Source organism: Aquila chrysaetos, chromosome 23, assembly GCF_900496995.4.
Source record: "Aquila chrysaetos chrysaetos chromosome 23, bAquChr1.4, whole genome shotgun sequence".
Taxonomy (NCBI): Eukaryota; Metazoa; Chordata; class Aves; order Accipitriformes; family Accipitridae; genus Aquila; species Aquila chrysaetos.
The window spans coordinates 17,091,488-17,112,724 of NC_044026.1; the positions used below are offsets into that span (position 1 = coordinate 17,091,488).

General features: G+C 39.6%; 1 protein-coding gene across 9 annotated transcripts in view; it reads right to left on the bottom strand.

The window, feature by feature from the left end:
* MID1 (midline 1) overlaps positions 1-21,237 on the bottom strand; it is a 264,289-nt gene that overhangs the window by 51,107 nt on the left and 191,945 nt on the right. For all 9 annotated transcript variants that reach the window (XR_003921164.1, XR_003921163.2, XM_029998918.2 and 6 more), the window contains exon 3: positions 6,466-6,561. Coding sequence is in view for 7 of the 9 variants with exons in the window: in XM_029998918.2 (XP_029854778.1) it covers positions 6,466-6,561 (96 nt within the window). In the remaining 2 variants the exon portion in view is untranslated. The remainder of the gene's footprint in view (positions 1-6,465; positions 6,562-21,237) is intronic.

Sequence of the window (21,237 nt, forward strand, 5' to 3'; positions counted from 1 at the left end):
TTATTGTTTGAGTGTCCTCAGGGATCACCCTGACAGCTGAGTTTTGATTTTGCTGTCCCTCAAGTGACAGAAATGCTGTGTGTATCTTATATAAAAAATGATGGAGACATTTTGTCGCAAAATTTGAAGAAGCTATCTTGTAGCTGAAGTCTTACCAGAAACTCAAATTTTCATTATCTATATAATTTTCCTATTTGGCTCATTTCTTTTTGATCAGCCACACAAAAAAAGACAACAACAGGATTTTCGAGGTGCTGCCATCTTCTCTTCATCACTTTTGCACTACTGTTGTTACACTGATTTAAAATGTGTCTGATATGTGTGAGTGTTCAGTATCTGTGCCAGTGAAATAAAGGGTCTTTCAATAGACTCCTTTTTTTGCAGGTGATTATATAACATGGCTATAAAAAACACCCTTCGACACACGCAAAAACAATTCTGGACTGGGAACTTTATGCTAAGATTTAGCCTGCAGCAGATCTTTAGAAGTGAGCTAGAAACTGAGCATTTCCATCACAAACACAAAGCAAAGGATGCAGCAGTTTGAGGGTTACAGAGTTAGAGGAAAATGCCTTCCCTTCTTTATACAACCAAAAATGATTTTGCAGTGGTGCCCAGAATTTGCTTCCTATGACGTTTGGTGAACTGAAAACAAAACAAAACAAACAGAAAGACTGAGATACAGATGTTATAAAGCTGTCTACAAGCAAAACCTATTTCCTTTACCCTCCCCCCTAGATAATTGCTCCAATTTTTCCTCCAGCTGAGTTCAGATTATGTTTCTGCCTAACAGATGAGAGAAGCTTCATGGTATTGACTATATAACAGACGTTTAATCATACGTTTCCTAGAAGAGATGAGAAGAAAGTCCAGAAACAAAACTCAAATTGCTTAGAAAAAAGTAACTGGCAAAAGAGGCTCATGCTCAAATTTGTGCCTTATGCCAAATAACGTCACGATCTAAAAGATGTTTGCAGCAGCCTCACTCATTCACAGAAGCAATGTGCCTTGGAAACTATGACAAAGAAGCAGATTTGCTGTGACATCGCACTTTGTCAGCCAGAGAAACCTGTGACACTAAAACCGAGGGGAGAACCTAAGCGCTTACAGCATGAAATCCTTCCCCGATTCAACGGAGAAGCGGCTAAATCCGGAGCTGCATACAGCTGGAAAAGGCACAGGCCAGCAGAGCAGGATGCGGCCCCCATTGCCTTGCATGTGGCAGGCGTTGCGGAGTCCTGCCAAAGACCACCCCGGGGTGCTGAGACCCCTCCAGCACGTGGTGGGAAGAAGGGAGAGCTGGCAGTGGGTTGGTATGGCCACGGGGATGCTATCACCCAGGGATTAACCTATATTGCCATATCCTAGGCCTGTCAATCCCAATTTTACAACTGGTTTTGTAAAATTTGTCCAAGGCTCCTACAGCAATTTTCAGACGTCCACACGAGCAATTTGTCTAGCACGTTTGTTACGAGCAAATTATTGCATCCTTGTTCTACCCAGCGGGACTGGATCCAGCTGGAGCCTCTTCTCCCTCAGCTGAGGTAGAAGGCTTGTACCTAGACTGTTAATTTATGCCAAAGCATAAATATTTACATTACTTCCTTTTCCCTCAAACATCCTCCCCTTATAACAGCTCCAGAATTAAGTAGCTGCTTTCCTGACACGCACGGGCATTTTTATGGACTTTTAAGAGCCACATGCTGATTTAGCCACACGCTAGAGGGCTCTCTCGTTGGGTGAATGTCCACAGAATTTAAAGATAAAATTCTCCAGGACAGTTTTTAATGCTTTAAAAAAAGTTTTCTACAGATACTATGAGATGTGTGAATGCTGTGGACTAGGACTACAAATAAATGTATTTCAGACTAGTAGCCATTTTTATTCCATTTTCTCAGTTTGTAGAGAAAACTACATTTTATCCTATGAATCCATTTATCATTTTAGGCAGCCAAGCCTGCTGTCCCTGGGGAGGCAGCCACAGCCGCCTTCCCTAAAGAGAGTGAGGAGCAGAGCTGGCTCACCAGGGCCAACGGCACGAGGCTGTAGACCTGCCATCGTCTCCAAGGAAGGAAAACAAAACCTTCCTGATTAACAGCTGTCAGGGTTTCTGCAAAACCAAGAAATGACAGACAGGATTACAGAAGAAGGGAGAGTAGAAAGGTGGAAAAAAAAAGAGTTTAAAACAAAAAACATGTTAGGGATGCATCTGAAAGATGAGCAAAACCAGCGTGCCAGGAGCTCCTAACAAAACAGAAAGATTTGGGACGGAAAGGAGTGTTACAGTCTCAAGCACTCACTTTTCAGGGTGTGGCTCCCTTTGAGAAAATGGGATTTTAAAAATTAAGCGTTACCATGAAGTATTAGCACAGACTATACTTTCATAAGAGGCATGAAATCAGACATTCCAATATTAAAATTATTATTACTGTAAAATGCGTAATAATATCTCCACTATACTTAAAGCAGTAAAAAATACACGTTTGGCTTGATTTATTCACGGAAGATTTCCTGCCAATATGCCCAGAACCACCCACAGGAATCCAAGACTGGAAGTGGACTTCTTGACTCTCCCAAGATCAGGTTCCCCATCAGGATAAATCCTGTCATAAATTGATAAACTCCATCTAAAAATAGGCAAGATTTATGCCTCCGTTGCTGTGATGAAAGGCAGCCCCAGATGCCCCCTCCCCGGGGGCTGGAAGGCATCCAGCTTCCAGATAACGAACATCCCTGACCAGTCCTTGCCTGCTCGTGTGAGCGAAAAGTGAAAATAACTCTCTTCCAGAAGGGAATAAACATTAGTTTTAAAGCACAGAGCGACTGGGATATGGCCTTTGCTATCGATGAAGTTACAATTGCCTGATGGGACGGGTGTATGGGTAGATAATTAATCTGGAGTGGAGCTGGTTGCTGGGAAGCCATTAACAGCTCACTTTGCTGATGAGAAACAGTGGCTCTGCGACATTTGGTTTGGCTGGTGAGGATTCATTTATGCAAAAGACACAAAGCCTGTTTATTGTTCATTTTCGGAAACATCAGCTTCTGCTCCGTATCAAAAGCCAAAAAAGTAATTCTTTTTTCATTTTTTATGTAATATTGAATTTTTTGGTTTATGACATGACAAAGGCTTTAAAAAACCTTAGCATTTATTTCTACAAATAAATGTGAATTATCATAGCTTTTTTTAAAGTTTATATATCCCCTAATAAAAACTTGGTAACTTCAACACAAGGAATAATAATTTCCTTTCCTTCCTTGTTTTTCAAAGTTTAAATTATGTGTGACACCCAAAGCTTCTTTTCTTTTTTCAACTGGTTTTAAACCCCCCAAAATCTAAATCAACATTAAAATAACATTATTAAAATTATTTTAAATTACGTAAGGAAAATCAAAGTATGTAACAGCAGTTTTTAAAGTGCACTACCTATGTTTTCACATGTTTACAAATTGTATACAATATATTTTACATCATTATCTGTAATATGTTGTATCAAAAAATGAAAAAGAAAACATTTCCCATTAAATTAACTATCTGTTCGGTTTCAACCTTTGAGTGAGTTCATATGGCAACGCTAATACAGTCATTGGAAACTTCAGCTTTTCTTTTCCCAACATTTTATGATTTTAAATTTGTAACATTAATGTTACAACCAACATACTGTTTGCTTCATACGTGTTCCCGGTTTAGGATGAATTTCTGTCACAAAGCAGCACAAAGAAAGCAAGCGTACTGACTTTTTAAAAACCTATCTAAGCCTCAGCTTCTCTAATGTTGGAGATGTTCACATCGTATCTGAAGTTTTCACAGAGCTCTGAGAAACAGAGATAGCTTTAAAGTTTACTTCCACATCCCCACTTGCCCGATTTCCAGCGTGGCCTAGGTCCAGGGTTTTGACTGAAGCTCATTTCTTAATTTTTAGCTAATTTAAATGCTAATTAGTCTAATTTGACGAATAAAACGTGGTAGGAATTCATTAACAACTTTGCTGCTATTGCTTTATGTCTACAGAGAAATTTTCTAAAACAGGACTCCAGAGACAGTAGCGCATCTGTTACCAGTTGAACAAGTTGGATTTTTTGTGATACTAAACTTTAGAGTTGGTAATATAGTGCAGAATTACGGAGGAGACGGAGGAGCGATTTTAAATTTTCCAGATCTAGCCCATCCTGGACATAGGCCACCAATGAAGAAGAGGCCTTATGCTGTCCCGAGCCCATCTGCTTCATGGGTTTTGCTCCGAGTTTTATACAAAGAGGAAGAAAACGTGCCTTGTCTCTGTCTCTCATTACCTACTCCAGTCGTTCCAGCTGATACTACAGTTGTTCTGCCTGATGTTATTGCTGCCCATACAAGGAACTCAAACCGTGCACCTCATGTCCCATACTGTGGAGAGACTTTCATGGTTTTGTTGTGCCCCCCCGGCGTCAGTGAGGCTCCACAGAAGTGGAGCAGATAGAAAAAATGGATAAGATGATCTTTTTGGAAGAACAGTCTTGGGTTTCTTTGTTTTGGTTTGGTTTTGGTTGCTTTGGTTTTTTTGGGTGGACTTTTTTTTTTTCCTTTTTATCTGCAGCACGTGCCATTACCACAGTCAACAAGGTACTTACACAGATGCCAAATTTTCAAGATGTGACTTTGAATCTGTTCACAAGCAAAAGTTGCTCTTGGGCTTAATTAGGTCACTGAATTTTAGTCTGAAAAAGACAGAAATGAAGAAGCCCTGTGGAGAACTTCCATGGCACTTTATAAGAAAGGAAAAGGCTTCGCTAAAAACCGAGTGCCTTTCTGCAGAGCTGGCAGGTGGCTGTGTTACAGCAGTTTATGTCACAGCTAACTTTCTCTTAAATTATATCCATGTTTCAGAAGCACTGAAACAGTGCTACCTTCCTCTCCCAAATTCCCCAGAGCTATTCCTCAGGTAATGCTGGTGAAGGAACCTGGCTTCCTTTCACATATATAGACAACCGTACTCAAAGTGGAATACCTTTTCTACACAACACTATTATTATTTAATGCTGCCTGTCTGCTAGGAAAATACAGTGCACCCTTCTCTGAATAAACGAGGCTGCTGCCGGAATTGCAGTGCAGTCAGAAGTGAAATGGTCCGATGTAGAAGCCTGTCAACAGGCACCATTGTAACACAAACAAAACCCCAACCATTTTTCACAGGGAAAATAAGTTTTCCCTGTTAATCTGACTAGTAATTAGCTGTTGAACTGAAAATACCTTTTCTCTGTGATTGAGGTCTAAAACTTGTTCCACTCTAAATCAGCAGTATTTATCTTGTGCCAGCTCCTCTGATTCCTACCTCATTAACTTCCCCATGCCATCTTAAATTGCGTTTAGAACTTATGAAAACTGGCAGCACTGCAAATGATGAACTTGGTCTATCTCAGTGAATCCAGTATATCTGTCAACAAGCACATGCGCCTCATGCTGTTGAGCCTTTCCTAGTCTTCTAGTGTTTCTCAGCCACAATTTACCTGGAGAAGGGGTAAAACTATTTTGTATCTGGTGTGTCACCTGGGACTCATGGCTGAGACTGACAACAAGGAAAGCACTGGTGATAAAGTTTTGATGCCAGGGGGGATGTTTGTATAATATTTACTGGCAGAAAGCATAAACTCATGTTGTTTTTTGTAAGTTTTTTATGATATGGAAGTTTTTTGTTCATAGTGGTTTTGGCTTTGTTGACCTGAATGTACTATAAGGAACTGAAAAGGTCTTATAGCATGGCAAAAAGTAAAAAGAAAAGTTTTGCTAAAAAATAATCTATTTTGGAATCTGATCTCTTCCTGTGTGATCTCCCATAGCTGAACTAGTCTGTGATTATTTTAATTTGCATGTAGAGCAGCAGCTTCCATAGGGCCACCTAAAAAATCCCCCAGATCTTGGGGAAATATGGAATCAAATCCCTCCTTGCTAAAGATTTTCTGTAGTACTCGAAGTGCAATATGTAACTGAGGCAACTCAAAAGCCTGTAAGCATCCTTCTTCTTCTGAAGATAAATATATTTCATGTATGACTTTTGAGTCCACATATGTATTTAGATACTTAATTCTGATGAAAAAAAAACCAGTGGCAGATAGACACCTAAATATCATTGTGGATCTGGTTCTTTGCCTTAGTTTTCCACCTGTAAACATTACTGTACCTGACAAATAACCTAAAAAGATAAACGTGTTACAGATAGTGACTGATGTGCTCAAGTATAGCAGTGGCGGGGGCCATACAAACATATCATAATTGAAAAGGGATAGGAAGGAATATAAAGGAGGTTCATCTGTATTGAGAATACCACTTACCAGTGAAAAAGCTCCAAATCAGTTTACCACTATTTAAATTTAGTTCTGCGCTTGTTGCTTTTTTTTTTTTTTTTTTTTTTTTAAAGTTTTGTTCCTTAATGCTGGAAGTGAATGTAATTAAGTCTACAAGTATTTCAAATGGAGGTCAGTACTCACTTCTACATGTTGACAGGTCTGAATGAGTTTCGCCAAAAGAGTTTCCAGTTCGGTATTCCGCTTAATAAGGTTGGTGAGGTTACTCTCCAAATTTTGCTGTCAAAAAGAAAGAAAAGAACACGTTAGCATTTTGAAGAATTTAATGTTTAGGTGAACAGTTGAAAAATAGATATATTTTCAGGATCTGAATTTTGTAATTACACAGGTATGAACATGAGACTAATTTTTATATGCTCCATCAGATGTTTTGTCCATGCATCAAGTATGGCAAGACAAGAGAGCAGAAATGTTCAAAATAAAAGAAAGTTCTAGAAAATAGAGTTTCTAAGGACCTATTAAAAACTAGATTAAGCAATTAGGCTTAGTTGGCAGGGGCGGAAAGGAGTAAGGAGAAGAGCAGGGAAGCTAAAAATGTTTCACCCAAAAAAGTGGTTTATTTTGGCTGAGACCACTTTTCGACTCCTTATTTCCTGCTCTCAGTCATCTGAATTTAAAAGCTTGCTGCTAACTGAGGTCTGTGAGCCCGTGCCCTTTTGGGTCTGTACTTGTAAGGACCCAGTAGATGGATCAGCATCTAACTGATTTAATTCCCTAGTTCAGTAGAGTTATATTTTTTAATAAATAATTCTAAAGAAAAACATCCTTTCTACGCCTAAGAATGAAATACCTATTCACAAATTGTGCCTTCACTAACTGTTCTTCAGAGAGAACTTGCGACTTGTGTCTGTGTTCATCAACCGATTATGGCTGCAATAATTATCTGCAACTGTGGGAGGGCAGAGTGCTTTCCAGCTTCCAGATCTGAGGCTGCATCCTGGCCACTGTGCAATTGCACGTGAGATTGGGATCTAGCAACGACACCTTCAGCCTCCCTTCTCCCCTCCGTATCCACAGGAAGAGAATCCAGGCACACAAGGAGGAGGAGGAGGAGGGCTGTGATGGCTGTGACCTGCACCCTGGTCTGGCTGCCCTGGGACCAGGACCATGCCACGCACCGTGGAACCTGCAGCTACCAGCTCCTCATTTTTTACTATGCATCCCCAGATAGCTGCTGTTTTGCATGAAATTCCATCTTCTGGAAGCACATGGGCATAAAAAAGTCCTTTTTTTGCATAAAACGCAGTTTCGAGAGATACAAAAAAGCCCTGTAAATATAACTGAAGTACATAAAAAAGAAGAAAAAAAGGCAGCAAGCCATTAAAGAGTCCTGACTGTAAACACTCATTTATTTCAGTGACTTGAGGGGCACATATTTCATTTTGAATAAACCCGGGGACCGCTGGCATGACGAGCTGTTTCTCATAGTTATTCACCTAAGCAAGTGTGTGAGACCAGTCCCTCGCTTAGTATTCCTGACAGGCTGACAGTCCCTGCCTTTTAATTGTACTTTGTCCTCCGAGCAGTCCCCAGTATCTCGGAAGTACGGAACAAGAATACCAGAACTGGGCCCTGTGCTTCTCTCCCCACAAGGGCTGTAGTGTCTCTGCAGAGCTCTCATTAATTTCATCCCTCCTCATCTTTTATTAATGGGCTTTTTTTTCTTCACTCTACTACTTTTCCCCCTGATGTATCTATTCCATCGCTTAAGTCCCTCCAGCTACCGTTAACTCATCCTTCCCCCCGCTCACCACTTTGTGTGTGTCTGTCTGTCTGTCTGTTTTCTGGCCCTGCCTGCCTATTTCATGCTGGTTTAAAACTTTGTTCCTTGCCCTCCCTTTCTGCAGCCGTGCAGTCTCCTTACTCCTTCTTGCATATGGCTACAAACAAATGAAGCTGGCAGTATTTCATTGCTGAACCATACGTACTTTGGCATTTACCAGGGCTGATGCTGTACACACCGGAGGACCAGTCCGTCCTGTTCCATTAAAGATAGCACAGGATTTTGATGGCTTTATGTATGTAACCCTTCCGAGAAGCGTGATGGGTGTTTGAAGTACATAATTTTGGCATTTTCTTCCCAGCACAGCCATGCATATCGTGTATCACAAGCTCTGGCTGTAAAAATACCTTCTACACTGCATTTATTTTATAGCCCATTAAAACAAAGAGTAACAAGAATGGGCATTCTTCACCGAACAGTTTGAGCTGTATCTTATATTTCCATAAGCTATACTGTGAATGATCATTTAATTGCAAAGACATGTTTGCTGTGCTGTTAGATGTCCCTTTGTAGAGCGGAGACTCACATGCATAGTCAAAATAACATATATAGTTACAGTATCAGATAACCTTTGTCTTTAAAAATCAGTTTGCTAAGGGGATCCAAATGTGCTAATGCTCTTGAAATTATATTTATGTACCTTCTTATTGCTCATATATTCATTTTGTACATGTTCTGATAGTTTATACTAAAAGGTTTAAAATGAAAAATGTATATTCTTGATTGAGATTGCCTAATTTAAAATGTATTATGGGACATAATAAATGCTAACAGTTGGGACCTATACATACCATGAAGAAAAAATGGTCTCAAAGCTGATATGGAACACTACGGTGATTTTAAATAACCTCAAAGTGTCTTCAACTAGGGCCATTAATACATGAAGAGTAAGTATTTTTCTCTGAAAGAGAAATTTATTTACCCACAGATTATTATATCCAGGATATTTTCAAATCCTGGATAAAGAACAACATTTTAGAGTAAGTTTCCTATCCAGTGAATATAAACATAAACCCATATATATATTATTATGGTTTCACTCAGGTTTCTTGATGTCCTCTGCATTTCCCAATCGTGAAAATGGAAGATAACTACTGAACAAGTGAGTTGCCTTACAAAAATTACAGTTAATGCATTCCTGTGCTCTAGCTCCTCAATCTGTCATTTTCATACTGGAAATCCTGGAATTTTGTTTCCATGCAGTTTCGTATGTAAGAGATCGGGGTCTTTTGAAGTCAAGAATTACCAGAATTTTGTTAAAATTTTGTTGAAGAACATCAGTTTACATTATTGCTTTACAAGATAACAAGAACGTGGCAGCTGCTTTCTGAAATTAATGTCAATCTTTCCAGTTTCACTGGGCAAGTACTATATTGCAGCTCTTAAGAGTGGCCCGACTTGAAAGTTTTAAAGGTCATAAAACTCGATCAATTCTTGCAGTATGTTTACCCTGATTTTCTCTTGGCAATATCTTCCTCTAGTTCCTTCCCCTATTCTATTCCCATGCAGACCATGGTACCATTTTGGCTACCACATGATAGTAGGTACCAGAAGCAGAGTTCAAGCCCTGCCCTCTTTCTTTACTCCATATAGGGAGAGCCAGAAAGGGCCTGAAAGACATTTAAATTTCAGAAGCAGAAGTTTGCTCACAGACTTTCCAAAGTGTCACAGACTCATTTCACATCCACACTGGAAACTTCCTAAGTTGTGTAAAACGTCAATGCCAAACTTGGAGCTCTGGCCATCTTGAAAAATTGATCCAGTGCTGTAGACCAGAATTCCTGGGATAGTGAATTGTGGCCAGGTTTTATGTCTGGAGAAAGCGTGCTGTCACATTATAATGAATACATGTGAAAATGAGTGGCAGAATAAGCTTATTCAAAGTATCTTCCTTCCTCCCACCTAATCTTCTACTGCCGTTTCTCTTAGGTGAACAAAAATTATAACTGTATTTTTGGAAATGTTCTAGGTAAATCATGATTTCTTAAATATTTGCACCTGCCTTCCCTTATCTTTCTTGTCACTTGCCAATTTTCATTGTTATCTATTAAAACCTGATCTTAGAAATGCAGGGGTTGGTTTTTAAAAGGACAATAGCTGCTGTCCATTTGCTCTGTGAACACGCTACACACATGTTAACTCAGTGGATGCAAACTGCTCTCAAAAAGCAAAAGCCAAGCTGAATGCTTCCTGACATACCAACGCAGACCTAGCCCAAGATCTTGACATTCCATGCGTGCTTTGCAACTGTTTTTACAACATCCAGTATAAAGTGAAAAAAATGCTTACTGTCCATTTAACATGGTCTGACAACTATACAACATAAATATTCCTACGATCTTGGGATAAATCCAAGTAGATGAAATCACAGACACGTAATTGAAAAAGACAGTTGGGGATGATGTTTCATTTTGACTCTGCATGCCTATAAAATGATATGATCCAGGGACTGGAGTCTGAAGTTGGAAAAACTAATGCTAAAAATTAGAGGAAGGTAACTCAGGACTGGATGCTTTCTTTAAGCTGTTGTCTGGCTCACACTGAACTCACGATCTTGTTGCAGTAACGATTGCGTGAGGCTTGTGCCCTGACTGAAGTGGGAGGTCAGACTAGATGATCATAATGGTCTCTTCTGGCCTTTAAATCTATCAGTCTATGAAAACCAAATGTGAACCCATGCCCTTTGCCAAATTAACAGTCTCACGCAAAGCATTGCTTGTCTAAAATAGGAAGGTAGCACAAACAGATAGTCCTAAGCTACTATATGGGTTCGAAGTGCTGTCAAAGTAAATTAATGTAAGCTTGTAAAGACAAAAAATGCTGAGTTGTGTGCTCCTGCCTTACGTCACAGCAGAGAAAATAACAACATCCCTGAGGTCATCTTCTCAGAGGCTTTTTTCTGCTCCGTAAAAAATGTCTATTCAAAGGGCCACAAAATAAAACATAGAGCTATCAGCTACAATGATATTTTAAATTCCATTTGAAGTAAAGCCACTGTCTTTTTCTCATTAAAAATATTCTTCTTCCTGCCATTGGTAAATATAAGTACGCATTTGTATTTTCCACTCATGGCTTACTGGAAGGCTTTGAGAACCGGTCCACTGAAACTGCAGCACATGCTAAGACACACACTGTGGGACAGCACTTTGTAACAACAGCCTTGATCGCCATTTACATCCAATCCATCATGATCAAAGCCTTTTGGCTGCAAACATTGACAGCAGTTTGCATTTCCTTTGCTCCTGCTATAGAACCGACCAAAGTAAAGCATGTTTTGAGGCTACCTCCTGGCTTAAAGAAGAAAACAACTCTGGAGAGCCTTCTGGGCTTATCAGAGCCCTGCATAGTGGAAATTAAGTTCAGTAATTATCTAGGTTTCATGAGAACCACAGCCACCCTCCCATCATCTCTTTACAAATGGTCAAACTGAAACAGAGGTTATATATTTTCAGATTTGGTTGGTTAAAGTGCGTAACCAAAAGCCCCACAGTTACACTGCAGTAAAACAGAGACGAGAAATAAAACACCACAAAGCAGAAGCGTGATCGTATCCTACCTTACTCAAGCTAGCGGCGTTGACATGGCAGATCAGTCTTTAGTACACGCAGGCTGGCTAGAGATCATAAATATATTCCCTGTCACTAACGACGTCCATGCAACCACATCTTCACTGCAACTGGTTTTTTCCTCCTAACTTGAAGAAGTTATGCTTGCATGTGCTCCAGTTACGTTTCCACCTCGTTGTGGTGACATAGCCTATGAACTAGGCCTGCTGCTTACTTGTGTCTAACCTATTAAAAAAGTTGCCAATCAATTCCAGACGAACTACCAGAGTATCAAGCATGGTTTTGGGCCAGGTTTTGGGTGTATGCAAGTTTAATGTTTCCTTTGGTGTTCTTTATTTAAATGGACATGCCAGGTGCACATGGAAAAACTTAAGCTAATTTTTATTCTATGTACTTGTCCTGAAACAGATGACTACTCTTCCATGGGATACACATGCTCGACCCTGTATTTCTCCAGCCAGGGAACGGTAACATTTGCAGCTAATAGGAATGATTGACCTCAAGTCTCAAATGTGCAGAGCTTGACAACTGCACTCCACATTTCTACATGAAAAGAAATAACAGCTATGATGTTGATACACTCTTGGGGACTAAGATTTTTTACCTCAAGTGATTACAGTATATCACAAGGAAAGACCCATGAGATACTGCACTGTTAATTAATTGTCTAGGGCTATTTTTATTAAAAGTGCAATAAAAATAGCTGCACTTGAAGCCACTATGACTTAAATGATGTTAACTAAGTTGGGTCTATTTGCATATTTCATAGGAATGTCACTTATTTTTTTATTAACCCTTATTTAAAATGGGACACTGTGGAAATTAAAGGAAATCCAAGCATTTCAGATTCTTGACCACATAAAATCTTTATTAACTGAGAGGACAACATTCTAGGGAAAACCTGCAATTGCACTCTCGCTTCTCTGCAAAGCCATGCCCTCAAATATACCGTGGGTGCTTGCCACTTGCAGCCACAGCTCTGCCCTTTGATTTAACTATGCTAATCTGCCTTGTGAGTTGCTTTGCTGCAATGCTCTTTAGTCCTCCTTCACTGCTTCTCCCTTCCTCAAAGCACAAGAGAAATTTCACAACTGGGGCCTCTGAGGAAAAAGGACAGGACTAGAGCTGTAGATATAGTGCACTATAGCAAAAGTTCTCCTTTGATGTGCATTATTAGGTTTGGGAAAGAAACAATATATATACTTAAAAACTATTCTGCCTGTAAAAGGGACCATGATTACAAAGAACACAGGCCAACAGAACTGACGCTGCGTAGTTATTTTCAGTATTATAAAGTGAAATGGGCATACAAAAAATGAAAAGAAAATAACATTTTCTTTTAAACAGAGAAAGCAATTTGTATTCTGAGGGCATTCAAACATGTTATAAGAACTCTGTCCCAGTTTAGACAGTGACAAAACTGACTTTATAGGACAAGCAATATTTTTAGCAATTCCCTTTTCAGTTAAACTGTTAGAAGATATCCAAATGTTGGCTTGGCTGGGAACTGGGGGGCTGCTTCAGCCCTATTTCTAATGAGTCATTAATCAAAGAAGGACCAGAATAATAATCAGCAATCAAGGATCAAGAAAGACTACATTAAGCATTTCACTAAATTAAAAACTAAAACCAGTCTTAGACTGACAGGTGAGTTAATAGAGGTTTGCAAAACCGTAGCTCCATTTGAGGCCCCAACATATTAGGGTTTTTTTTGTTTGGTTGGTTTTTTTTTTTGCTTCAATGCAGTAGTCGGACTGGAAGCTGAAGTGTTAAAAGAGCACAACAAACACCAGACACCCTGCATTTGAAGCAGGTCATTAAAGACTTATTGTGGAGAGCTAGAGGGTTCATAAGCTCATTCTTTTCCCCATGGGCTAATCCAGCGCAATGAAGGGGGTTAAGGAGAACTTGAACTGTTGCACAGCTGCCCTGCAGCATCCTGGCGGCATCCACTTCCAACCTCCCAAGACATGGAACGTACTTAAAAGCAGGAGTCCAACAAGAGCTCCTGCTCATGAGATGCCTAAACTAATCTTGCGCAAGCAAGATCTGGGAAGTATTCATTCCAAAAACTGAAGTTCTGAGTTTTGCACATAACTAATGACAGACATTTATATGAAGAGAAAGCAAAAAGCTCACCTAAAGAACCACAATTTATGCAGTGTTATTAAAGTCCTGGCTTCTACAGATATCTGCTTAAACATTTCTGAAATTTTGTATTTTATTTAAGAGGTTGTATCATGGAAAAAAATCTGGTTTTAATCAGTCAGTACATATTACTGCCTTTTGCGGTTGAAAAATTCCATCTTATCTAAGCAGGTATGTATAAAAAGCAATTCAGTAATGTGCAAAACTGGCAGGTTAGAAAGGATGGCTAGATAGGCAAGGAGTAGAGGTCAACATGGTGGTTTGGTCTGTGTTAGATAGCAGACCAGTGGAGCTGTCACAAACCTAATTCAGCTCTTTTGCTGGCCTGTAACAAAGCTGACATTTGAGGCAGCTGCACCCATCTGCGTTTATGTTTCTCCGTACGGCAAACAGGACTTTGAAGGACCTCTGTAGATTGCCCTCTTGAGGATAATTGTCCATCCAGAGAACGAAGCTGGAAGTCCATCTCCTGGCACAGTTGGAAGGACTGGGACACCCAGGGCACACACTGGCTTTGTCTGCTACACGCGTGGCATCTAGCAGTTGGGCTAAACAGACCACCAGCAGTTCTTATTCAAAAAACGGGAGTGACTTTCTGTGCAGTTCCTCTATAGAGAGGCAACGGGTACATCTGTGAACACAATATATTCCCAGCTGTTGCTCTGGTGGCATATTAGGAGCCACATAGGCACCATTGGTAAGCCCAAGCGAAGCCATAGCACAGCACCTCTTTCGGAAAACGCTGATCCCACTATCCAACGGCGTGGTGCATGAGGCAAGTGCCAACCAACGAGTCAACCAGAAAGACCCAAGCCTGACTTAGGGCGAATCATACTAAACAAAGCACCACTTACAATTACATTTTATGGTATTTTTTTGTGTCTTTATAAACTCTCCAGGATTTTGCCAAGAAGTACACCATGAGCTAATTCTTCCACTCGGGAGCGCTCTGGTTTTGCACCACTGGAGTCGTTGGTAGCTCTGCCTTTTCCTTCCAGTGAATAGGCTCCAGCTGCAAGAGGTTACTCACAATGAAAAAGTTGGCATCTGTCCACTTTAATGCTCATTCTGGCACATGCTCATTACCGTGCTGCCCACAGTTAGAGCTTGGTCTAGACAGAAGTGTAAATCTCTCTGTTTTTTCGTCTCTTCATTTGCTCTGTTTCCTATTCAGTATACTAAACCCCTCTACTATATTGAGTAAATGCCCCGAAAGAAGTCTGGCACGGTGAACTTGAGTTACTTGAGTTTTAAGGTTTAGACATGGGTTTAAGTACTTTTCTGAAAAGAAGGTTTAAAAAGTCATCTAAAATACTTGCCAATCTTGCCTGATAATATAATTTAACATTTTTCTGTACAAACCTTTTGACCAAGCACCAGATCTTGATTTTAGGAGTTAGGGAAATAATCAACCTTGATTCAGATTTCAGCCACAAAGTTGTTATTGTATTTAAGTATTTTACTTTACAAGTTGCTATGGATAAAACCAGAGAATAATGTTAAATAATCTTAGTACAATTACATACTTAGGAACTTATTAAAACAATGTGATGGTGATGAGCTAAGTTTAAAGTAAATAGTGAGTATAAATTGCAAGGTACAGATCATGATTTGGAATCAGATTTTGTTTCACGTTTCTGTCATACTCAGGTGAAGTTTCCGTTCTGACCTGCCTAACCCTTATTGCCAACACTTCACCAGAGATCAACTCCAGATTTCAAATTCACCAACCAAAAAAAGCCCCCCACCCCAAACCAAAAAGACAGTAACTAAACAAAACCACCACCAACAAAAAAATAAGAGTTTTTGGTTGGACAACCAGGTTCAGGTCTGAGTATAATTTAAATATCGATCCACTGGAAAAATAACCACAACAAAAACAGCACTGCCTTTTTGCCTGGCATTTGCAACTGATAAATGAAAGAAAAGCATACCGAGGAAATAGTCAGCAGGCAGAAGTATCATCCTCTCTCATTTAATGCACAACTCTAAAAGGTGTTTCTCCCCTTACCTCAGCAGTGGACCCAACTCCACTCCCAGACATCCTGATCTCCCTCACCACTCTTACCTCCAAAACACGTACGTAATTTTGCCCCTTTTTCTTTGGTCGTGCTGTGACCTGCCCAGCTGCTGCTACGATGCACCCCTCACCTCCTGCTAAATTTTATGAACCTGAGTTGAACCCACTTGCTGGCTCTTGCTTTGCCGGCAGTGCATGGTGCCAAGAGTTTCTGGGTGGAAGGTCTGAAAGTAACTTGGATGCTCAAGAAAATGTTCGGGGTTGAGGGGTGTGTGCTATAGCCAGGGGAGCACCCAAAGAAATAATTCCTTTCCTTCCCCTGCTAAGGTATTATTTTTCAGTCCCTATTGGAGCACACGTTCACCCAGATTAAAATGCAATAATCAAATCAATGTTAATCCAACTATCATCTGAGGGGCCAAGAATTGAAGGACAGATTATTATTTAACAGCCCTCAACAATGTATATGGAATAGCTAAAAAACCCAACAAGCCAAAAGCAAATGTCCCATGTGGAGGCCACAGCAGACTTGCCTATTTCACTTATTTCAGCATTGCAGATAATCACAGATGTGTTTCATTTTACTAATATGAACTAATCAATTAGTATGAACTAATGAATTATTCTTCTAATATGAATAATTGCATGAGGATACTTCAAAGTAGTGAATTTTAGCTCAAGAAAGCATGTTTGCAAGTACTTTTGTAGTTTATTTTCACTATGTTCCTACGATATAAAAATCACTTGTAGCATGCCAAACCATAAACGTAACTCAAGCCAGCTCTACTTCATCAATACCTGAGGTCCCATCATTATATTCCAAATGTTATTTTCCATTTTTTGCTTTCAGCTTACACACAGCTTGAAAGCATATCCAGGGTAAAACTGCTGTCGGTAACAATTGGTGGATTGTGACAATATGTTTCTAGTATCGCCACAGAAATCTGGTCTCTCAAGACATTTAAAACATAACATTAAAAAATAAAAATTCTGCTGTAGTGTGGCAAGGCAATAGATCACTTCATATGAAATCAAAGGAAGTTTTCAGATAAAAAGTGTAAATAGAAGCTGAAATACATGCACCTATAAGATTTCAAACTCGCACTGCACAAGCACAGGCTTATCTATCACTATTTCAATTTCTAACACACTATTTTGTACTGCAGCTTCCAAGTTGGAACTTTCTCTGTTTTCTTGACATTTCAGATTCTCAGCTGAAAGGCAGAACACTAAGGAAAGATCTACGTGTTCTCTTCATAAGATAACTGGAACAATTAAGAGATCTGCATGTTCTACTAGGAAGGAACTTTGAACATTTTACTCATAAAATATGGACAAGATGCTTTGTCCTTGGCTTTAACATTAAACATCCAAATTTGCATTAGTAAATTTGGTAGATCTGGCATCAGAAAAAAGAGCATTTAATGCATAGAAAACCAAATCAATTTTTAAGTACGTACATACTAGAATTTCATAAATGCCCAGTTAAGAAAAAAATACTTATGAATAACAGAGAATAAAACATCTGAATCCACAGTCCCTTTCCTATAAGAACAGCAAGTGATAGGTATAACCCAACCATTCTTTAAAAGCTTAGAAACTGAAAAAAAATCAAAATAATTTTAAAGTGCCATTTTCCTGTTACCTCTTCTTCCTCCAGAATGCTAAATACAGAAACGATGATCCTCTAGAGGAACTCATGTGTCAGTAATGAAGCCTTCTAACTTACCTTTGAATGACTTACGAAGAATCTTAGACCCTTTCATCTTATCCAGTCCAGCTTATCTGAATTAGGGATGCAGAACTGAGCTAGTCTTACATAGCCTGCTGATCATCTTCACATCAGGTGGGCTAACAGAAGGAATATGTAGAATCAGCCTGCTTGAACCCTCCCATATAGCTTTGGCCACTTTTCTGTAACCATGTATCATGACAGGCACTCAGGTAATGAAAAATAAATGTGCTTACATTTTGGTGGAAAAGACTAGTGATTTAGAGAGATGTGCAAATCCAATTATTCCTGGAGAAAGAGAGAGGGAGATCTTAACATTTCATTTGACACATTTAGATAACATGACCAATTTATACAGACTTCCTCCAGACAAATTATTCATTTGATTTATCACAGCCTTTGAAGTTTTCCCTACTATCAAGGCTGGCAAACTCTTTCCCCTGAAAACATGAGCCAATGCTCATTATGTAAGTATGCTTTTCATGGCACTTTGGGAAGATATAAAATCTGTAAAGCCCATGGAAGTATTTATTTGGGGCCTTCAATTAACTAATTTTGATTCTGATCTCAGACAAAGTTTTCTTTGGAGAAAAGACATGGACTTCATTCACCCAGTAAATTACTTCAGGTCTGTATTTTCTACGTGCGTTGTTTCTGAGAGTCAGGCCTACAAACTTTGTGAGAAACACCTTCTCTTTAGCCAGATAAAACATACACAAACAAGCATGCATTTACATAGGTACTCACACATGCTCTGTAACATGGAAAAAATAAGTTATGCAAGTGCAAATGGTGTAGAGGAAGAACACAGAGTCTCCTCTGATGTTTCTGTGCATAACCAACAACAGCATGTTGACGTCACAAAGTACTGGTTGAGGGCTGAGCCTGATTTCATACACTCAACAGTTTTTAAAACACGCCATGAAAATACATCTCTTTAATTTCCTTTTTTTCTTTTCCTTGACTGAAGGAGTTAGGTTTGACTGAAGGAGTTAGATCTCTTCTCCCTGGAGAAGGCTCAGGGGGACCTCATCACACTACTCCTGTACTTAAAGGGCACCCACAGAGAGGACTCTTTCTTCACAAGGAGCCACATGGAGAAGACAAGGGGCAACAGGTACAAGTTGCACTGGGAGACATTTCACCTCCATGTAAGAAGGATATTTTTGACAGTGGGAACAATCATTTACTGCAACAGCCTCCCCAGGGACACGGTAGACACCTCATCACTGGAGGTTTTCAGGATGCAATTGGACAGACAGTCTAGATAACTTCATCTAGGCTCCCTTTCACATGAAAGATTGGACCAGTTCGAGGTCCCTTCCAAACTGGGGTGTTCTATGATTGATGATTTATTACGTACTTTTATTAGTCAAAGAGCTGTATCTATAACTGAATCATTCTTCTAAGCGTGGCTCTATATGCATGTGTGCGTACGCATACGGGTGTGTTTTAGCAAATACTCCAGAGAAATCAACCTACAGGTTAGCTTGGCTAACTCACTGGGCTCCATGCCTGTATTTGAGCTGATTTGCCCAGTTTGAGCCGATTTCAATTATGCAACTCTTTTCTGATTTTGAACACTATAGGGTCACTACAGTCAAAAGTGAGTTATGTACGGGAGAGGAGAACTGACATCTCTCTAATTCCTACCAGCCTGGTGCACTCTTTCCTGCATCTTCAGGAGCTTGGAAAGCAAAGACTGGAAACATTTGTCAACCCTCAGGACGTCAGGTTCTCCCAGACTGAGGGGCTTCGATTCCTCCTTTCTGCATGCACGCTTGTTTGCCCCGTGCGTAAACATGGAAGTCTGTGAGATGGCCAAAAAAATAATTGTGCAAATAGCTGAGGGGGTGCCAGGAGGACTATGCCATATATTGCCCGCATAACTGATGTCGAGAGCGGCTCTATTTTCCCAACTGCTCTGCTGTTTCTAGAAGTGTACACATTTTGCTGTTACACTGTGACAGGAAAAGCGCGTTGGTGTCGGTAAGCCTTTCACTTTGTTGTAACTGTTCATGCAGGATATGGGAATTACATCTGGGAAATTGCACATTCTAGATAATATTATTGAATATTGAAATGACAGCTCCATTAACTTCCATTTTTTTCATTTGTTTCTGCCAGAGTGGTTCCTATTCCACACACTTACAGTATAAAACTAGCTTTTACGCAGGATTTATCAATTAATAAGGACCTTATTCTACTTTATAGTTCAATATCTCAGGGGGGGTTGTTTTCATAATAATGTATTTGTTCCCAAAGCTAACAGCAACTCAAATCTTGCAATGTCTTTGTTTCCATAGTAACCACCCTATTTCAACTGAAAGAAACAAATGAAACACCAAATACATGAGGCCTTACAAAGCCTTAAATTACTCATTTAAGTAATTAAATAAAAATTGATAAAACCAGTTTTCTTAATAGATAAAACAGTAATAGTGCATACTTTGTACTTTCCCTCTAGGCATTTCAATTACTTTTAACAAGAGAGAAACATTATGATCCTTCTTTTACAGATTATTCAATTTCCCTAAGATCAAATGCCTTTAATCCAAAACCCACTGAAGGCTATACTAGTTTTTCTACTGAGTCAGTAGATTTTGAATGAGATTCATCAGAAGCCAGTAAAATTAAGAAGGTGGTCCCTCCCGACACAGATACCATGTTCTGGTAACACATGCTTGTACAGACAAGTAATCTGGGTGCTCAAGATATTAATTATGACTTTGTTGTCAGACTAGTATTGGTGTATTTGATATCAAACTATTGCTCAAACAACATATACATGATTACCAAGAACAACAAAAGCAATGACAAAGATGCCTAGGTTTGACATAACAGAGGTACATTGCTCTTGCCACAATCCACTGACGTGATCGAATTGAAGACTCACTGGATAAACATTCCCAATTCAAACTTCTAAAACTAGGACCTCAGAAACATTTTATGAAAAATTATTGTCTCGCTGCTGAACGTCAGTTTGAAACGTCATGTCTGAAAAAAGGAGATTTCAGTAGTTCCTGATGGGTTTGTCCAGACCTTTAAGGCTGCACACTCCCATTACTAAACATGCGCTGCGGTACGTCTCCAGTGTACGACATGAGCTGCTGGGTCCTTTTCAAAGTAAATAGAAGTTTGGTTTGTTTCATTTTGCAGGGTTCTCTACAGGTACCTGCAGAAATATCTTAGGTACAAATGAAACTTGTACATCAAAAATTGCTTTTGAGGCTCAGGGCCGAACAACTAGCACTAAAATCAAATGTGAATGAAAGAAATCACCATAAAAGCAATGCATCTAATAATGCAACTTGGTGATTTTCTTTAAGGAAACTGTACTTGGTAAAAGAGCTGTTTACCCTGACCGTTGCAGAAAAGGCCCCACGGATCCTGGTAGACCACAAGCTGACAATGTGCTCTCACAGCAAAAGTGGCTGTTGTCACCTTGAAGGTGTTCAAATGCTGGAAGAGGTTGCCCAAAAAGGCTGTGGGGTTCCACCCTCGAAGATATTCAAAATAATTACTCCCTAAGCAACCTGCCTTCATTGTGCAGAGGGCTGGACTAGATAACCTCCAGAGGTCTCTTCCAAAGTAAAATATTCTGTAATCAAGATGCTTATCTTCACAAATCATAAATTTTACTATA